The following is a 6,268-nucleotide window of genomic DNA, read 5'->3' as shown; positions in this document are numbered from 1 at the left end:
ATCACCTTGTACTTTTGCTTTTCGGACTAAATTATTAATTAATGTATAAAAAAAGTTAGATTTAGTTAGATTTTTACGTCGTAGCCCCTTGATTTAATAGAGTAAATTTTAAAAGTTAGCAGACGTGCTAATAATTGCTAATTAACGGCGAAGCCAGTACAGCTGAGGATTATGGGTAAAAAAAATAAATAACCGTCACTTCTGATAAATGTTTTTAAAAACAGCTTTAAACAGCTTTAATTAAAAGTGGTTGCATACAAATACAATACAGTAATTTACCTTTTAATCACTGTTATAAGAAAAATGTTTTTATATTTTATAAAAAGGCCAAAACGCATCAACGGTCTTATTAACTCAACCGCCGACTCAAACGAACACCATCGCCCAGAAGTCAACGCGCCTAGAGACGCCGCCCACGTCTTCTACACCACGTGATCGTCTCCGGCCAATGGAGAGTGTCGTTACAGGCGCAATGCGGTTGTCGGGATGTAAGGAGGAATGGCGACGGTCGAGGCGGTTTTGGAGGCCAGAGCAGAGCAGGATTGACCAAACAGAAGCGAATTACAGGTAATTTGAACATTTATTTAAAAAAAAAAGACACACACGTAGAAATATCAAGAAAGCTGAGAGTTTATCTGCAGCGTAGCATTTATACAGATGCATGCTTTGTTTTGGAGCAGTTATAAAACATTGAAACTATAGTAAGAAATATTGGCAAAATATTCAGTGTAATTAAAGTTTTATTGTGGGTTATTTAACAACTGAACAGATTGGTTGTTTAAGTGGTAATATGAAACATAACTGGTGTTTTATTTTCTATTTTTGTATGTTTTGTGTAAGGCTTGTGTCCCTTCATGTGCAAGTAAACCGAGTAAGATGATGGAGACTGAAGTGTCCTCCTCCTCCAGCATCGTCCCTTCTTCCACGCCACAGACGTCCAGTGGTCAGGCCAACCTGGCGAAGCGAGACGGCAGGAAGTCCACGACGCCCGCCTTCCTCTCCAACCTGGGGCGGGCCACCCTGAGGGGCATTCGTAGGTGCCCCCAGTGTGGCGTCTACAACGGCACCCGTGGGCTCAGCTGCAAGAACAAGGCCTGCGGGGTGTCCCTCAGAAATGCCTCGGCGGCGGCGGCGGCGGCAGCAGGGGCCACCCGGAGCGGCAAGAAGTGTGCGGTGGAGGTGGTGAAGGTGATAATAGACAGCGAGGAGCAGGGCGGGAAAGAGCAGGAGGGGGACGGCGTCTTGGGCGGAGGCTCGGGCGGAGGCGTGCAGGTGTTCTCGGTGTGCCACAGGGGAAGAGGAGCCACAGACACACAGTGGGGTTTCGTGGAGCTTGTCCCCACGGACACGGCGATAGCGACCGGGGACGGGGCCACGCTGCTCACCCGCATCAACCTGGGCCGCTGCTTTTTGCCCTCTTGCAGGCAAAGGTCAAACCAGGGCGAGGCCGAGGCCGCGGCCGCCAAGCCGTCCCCCGACAGCCTCTGCGTGCACATCAAGCAAGCCATAGAGTGTCAGAGTCGCGCCACGCCGCTCACCCTGAAAAGCTCCGTCCTGGAGGGTCTGCAGGCCTCCATTCAAGCCAGAGAGGAGCTGTGGAGGCTGGCCACCGAGTCTCCCGGGCCCCTGGTGCAGCGAGTTTCCAAAGACACGCTGGTGGTGAAGTGCCACACGGACTCCCAGCATCCTCTGGGCCTGCTGCACCTCACCGTGGCCGCAGGGGGAACGGCGGACGCTTTAAAGAGCGACAGGAGCGTTTTCACCTGCGCTTGTCAGGTTAGCACAAAAAAGCAAAAAGGTGCCGACGGGACGCCCGGCTCTCAGCCTCCTCCCGGGTCGCCCTGCCTTCACTTCTACGCCTGTGTGTGGGCCTTCGCAAGCGACGAGAAGCTGGCGTCAGAGTTTGCAGCTTTTATCAACTACACCTCCAATGGTAGGCTACGGTAGCCGAGCTGCTTCCTCTCTCCAGATTCAGAAAACACATGAAAACACACCCATAAACGTTACCGGCTCTTTATTTTAAAGGGTTGCAGAGGAACATTTCCAAATAGTTAACAAAAATAATATAGTTTAGCTCATTCTTTGACTTTTAGATGCTTCCAACAATTAATTTTACTTAGTTTTTCTTTTCTTTGTCAGCTAACATTAAACAGGTTGAATGTGTAGTATAAAAAAATTATAATAAAATATAAAATAAAATAATAAAATAATGCAACTTCACAAAAACTACATTAATAAATATTAGGATTTAAAAAAATTTTTTTTAAATAAAACCGTAAACAGGACTTAAATAATAATAAATAAATATAACTATATATATATATAAAATAATAATTAAAAATATATAATAATTACAAAAATATGCTTCAAATTATTTAATGGGACAATAAATTAATTGGAATAAATACAAAAATAAAATTCCATAAAAATAAAAACATTAATATGTAATAAATCCATTTAATAATAAAAAAAATTAAGTAAAACGAATCTGTTTCTTCCTGTTTGCAGCCTTTATGCTAAGCTAAGCTAATATATATTTTTTTATGCATCTCATTATTTATCCTTTCACTGTGTTTTTCCTCTCAGGCCTGCAGCAGAGCGCCTCCAGTAGAGCGATTAGTCCCGGTGAGAAGCCTCTTCAGCAGCAGCCGGTCGAACCCAACCACTCCCACCACAAAGCCAAGAAACTCCGCTTGGACGACTCTCTCTCCGGTCAAGCCCCGATCTCAATACGTTCCCTGAAAGATTTACCTCAAAGCATTTTTTACCACTCATCAATGTTGTGTCTAAATCTTCCGCTGTCCTTCCTTCTCCTTCTCTATGTTTCCACAACCTGTCGCTCTTTAACTTCCTGTCTCTGCGAAAGCCCCCTCTGGGGCGGGGAAAGACTCCGGCCTGAGGAAAGCCGGTCAGAGGAAAGCCCCTGGTGCTGGTGGGATGAAGGCTCCAGGTGCTGCCTCCCTCCCTGTCTCACCCCCTGAGCCCTCCCCTCCTGCCTTTACATCCTCCGTTAAGGAGCCTTACATGGTCTTAGACATCTGTCTCTATCTCTATCATTCCTCTGTCTAATCCCGCAGCACTAATCCCGTTGAAAAAAAGACTTCTCTGATGCATATTTTAACATCTCCAGGCCTTTTTTGCTAAACCTGACGGGCTGAATATCTGATCTGTTTCTCAGGGAGCGGTCAGGTTGTGGACGAGCGAACGGTGACGATGGGCTTCCACCAGTGGCTGGCGAGTGTCACAGAGAGGATCCACCAGACGATGCACTACCAGTTTGATGGTAAAGCTCTAAAGTTTAAGCCACTAAAAGTGATTTATATCATTTCCCTTTACGTCCCTTCCTTTAAACTTTATTTTTACATCTTCATGTAATCCCAGACTGACTCCTCGATGCTGAGATCAGGTCCTCGGTGGGGGTCCGACCATCTGCTGGTTCTTAATGACTCCGGCTGTTTGTCTGATTTTATTATTGTCACATTGCAGAATGAATTCAGACCAAAGAGACGTTTAAACTTTGCAAAATATCCTTCTTGATTTAGAGTTAGATCAGTGAGATATATAGTCGGCCGACAGGTAGCTTAGCCTAGCGTAACGGTCTGGAGTCTCTCTGTTGGGAACTGAATATGTTCAGGCAAAGCAAATCAACCATAATTAAATCCACTGATGCCTCACAGCAAGAAGGTTATAGGTTTGAATCCAGTCCGACTGGGGCCTTTCTGTGTCTGCGTGGGTTCTCTCCAGGTTCTCCAGCTTCCTCCCACCGTCCAAAGACATGCTGCTTAGGTTCATTAGTGATTCTAAATTGGCCGTAGGTGTGAGTGTCTCGTCCGATGACAGCTGGGATAAGCTCCAGCCCCCCCACGACCCTTAAGAGGGCCACTTTACAAAAACAAAGGTTTATTCCACTGAAGGCTATTTAGATGAAGATAATTAAGCCCACGCACCAAGAGGCACAACAGCTGTTATATTGCAAGCTGCTCTGTTTGCTGCCATTATTGTAATATATGATAATAAATAATAAACCTTTGACTCAATCGAAAAAGGGAAAGAGTCATTAGCATTAACAGCTAAACACTTGATGTATTATTGTTTATATTAAATCTTCTGCAGTTGATTTGTTTTACCACCAGGGGGCGGCATAAAGAAACTGTTGCAGCTCCAGAGCAACAACATCACTATTCAGTTCCTGTCCATGGTATAACTGTAGAGGGAAGATAAATAAATATGAATTAAAGATCATATCAGTGCCTCAATAAAAACATGTTGGTTCTTCCTCCATCAGGGAAGCCACAGCCTCTGGTCTACCACATCCCCCAAGAGTTCTTCAACGCTCTGCAGCAGCGGCTGTCGCTCGGCTCCAAGAAGAGGAGGCTGCCGAACTTCACGACAGGTGGGGATTTTACTAGACTGGTGCAGCTGCTCTCCACCTTTGCGTTGTTTGCAGAAAATATAGTTTCCAGGCTAGGAATTTCCTAAATTAAGCCAGAATTAGAGATACAAGTCATATGAGGCACTGATACCGGAGTTAAACACAGTCAAGAGATGAAACCCAAGTAGAAATGTCATTTTCTGCAGATTTACACTTTTGCTTCCCTACATTTCTAAAGGACACACTGTTCTTTATCATCTTAGGGGTTATTATACCAAAAAACATGATAATCTAAATCATTTATGACAACTTTTTGATTTCTGCACCCTGATATTCTCAGGTGGTTTTGTTAAAATGACAGTTTGATGCCCATAGAAGTCAAATTATGCTCTTAAATGCATCCTGTGGGTACGACCCCTTAGGTTGGTGAACCGCTGGCCTAAACTACAATCCAGTAACGTCATATATAATAATACATCAGATGAGTTACCTTATTTTTTTTTTATTTAAGTAATTTAAGAGTTCTTCTGGCTCAGCAAACCTCATCAACGTGTCAATGAACGTCTCTCTTTGTCGTTGACGTCAGCGTTCGTGAGGAATGACGGACTTCCTCTCGGCTCGTTCTCCAAGTACACCTGGCACATCACCAACCTGACGCAGGTCAAACGCATCTTTGACACGCCGGAGGTAAGAGCTCACACGCACAGAGGTTCAGATCCTGATTTGGTAACTAGAAGTAATTTATCAATTAGAAGTAGTTTAGAAAAGTAAGTTCTTATCACATGTTATCATCTTCATGAAGGATCTGAATTAGTTTGATCCAGTTGAACTGATTATTATTTTTATTTCTTAGTTGCCGCTGGAGGTCACTCAGAGTTTTGTAAAAAATGTGGACGGCTCTTACTCACGTTTTCGCTGCCCTGAGCCGCCGCCCGAACCAGAACTACCGGAGGGACACAGGACGGATCGTCCCCAGGCGATCCGACCCATGGACCTCCGCACCTTCCTCAAAGTCGGTGGGTGTCTTTCCGTTTTGTTCTGGTCCCAGTAAACCCGGGAAGTCAGTCTGTACATCCATGTTCACGTCGTCCTGTCTCTTCTAGGACCGAGCTCGGCCGATCAGAAGGAGGCCAGCCCGTTCGTGATCGAGTGGATCCCCGGCGTCCTGCCTCGCTCTCAGATGGGCGAGCTCAGGATCAGCTTCGAGTTTGGCCACCAGCAGAGCGGCCAGCCGGAGTACCACGATAAAACCAGCGCTGTGGAGAAAGGGGTTCGCAGCAAGGCGGACTGTACCCAGCCCAAACTCACAAAGGCCCTCGAAGTCCTGCAGGTGGTCGTCTAATGGTGCACCAGTCGTGTTAAATCTGCAATAATCAACTCAGTGTGTGACCTATGTATTTATACCTAAGTATTATTATTATTATGCAAGATATAATCTCATCCTTATGCCTTTTCTTTAATGCAAAATATTTATACTCTTATATTTTTGAAACAGATTCTATTTTTATGAGCAGAGATTGATCATGTAACTAGTGTTTAAAAAAACAACAACAAACATGTAAGCATGCAAAACAGAACGAGTTCACTACGTATTATTGTCCTGTTTGTTGTGCTTTGTAAACCGTGGGAAGATAAAACTCAGCGAATGAAATAAAAAAAGAAACCTGAAAGTTTTTTCCTTTTTTTAAAAAAAAAATCCTTCAAGCGACATCCATCACTTCCATTTATCCCAAGTTGCCCTTAATGGTTTTCAGCAAGTCGGTGAGGTCACTATTAAACTAAAAATACGTAAAAATTTCATCATTCTGTTTCCCAGTAATTAGCATCATGCAACTGCTGAATGCAACTTTAAAGGACCGGTGAATTGGATTTAGTGCCACCTAGTGGTAAGGTTGC

General features: G+C 44.4%; 1 protein-coding gene across 1 annotated transcript; it reads left to right on the top strand.

Moving 5' to 3' along the window:
- Window positions 1–425: 425 nt before the first annotated feature.
- On the top strand, window positions 426–6,009 carry cUnh2orf42 (chromosome Un C2orf42 homolog). Its single transcript, XM_084572866.1, has 8 exons — window positions 426–567; window positions 841–1,933; window positions 2,587–2,712; window positions 3,179–3,283; window positions 4,286–4,393; window positions 4,959–5,059; window positions 5,226–5,388; window positions 5,476–6,009. Exons 2-8 carry the CDS (start codon window positions 877–879, stop codon window positions 5,712–5,714), a joined length of 1,899 nt encoding a protein of 632 aa, XP_084428992.1. The 5' UTR covers window positions 426–567; window positions 841–876; the 3' UTR covers window positions 5,715–6,009.
- Window positions 6,010–6,268: the final 259 nt, after the last annotated feature.

Source organism: Chelon labrosus, assembly GCF_963514085.1.
Source record: "Chelon labrosus genome assembly, chromosome: 22".
Lineage (NCBI taxonomy): Eukaryota > Metazoa > Chordata > Actinopteri > Mugiliformes > Mugilidae > Chelon > Chelon labrosus.
Note: the sequence above shows the minus strand (reverse complement) of the source record. Positions and strands in the feature narration are given on the sequence as shown.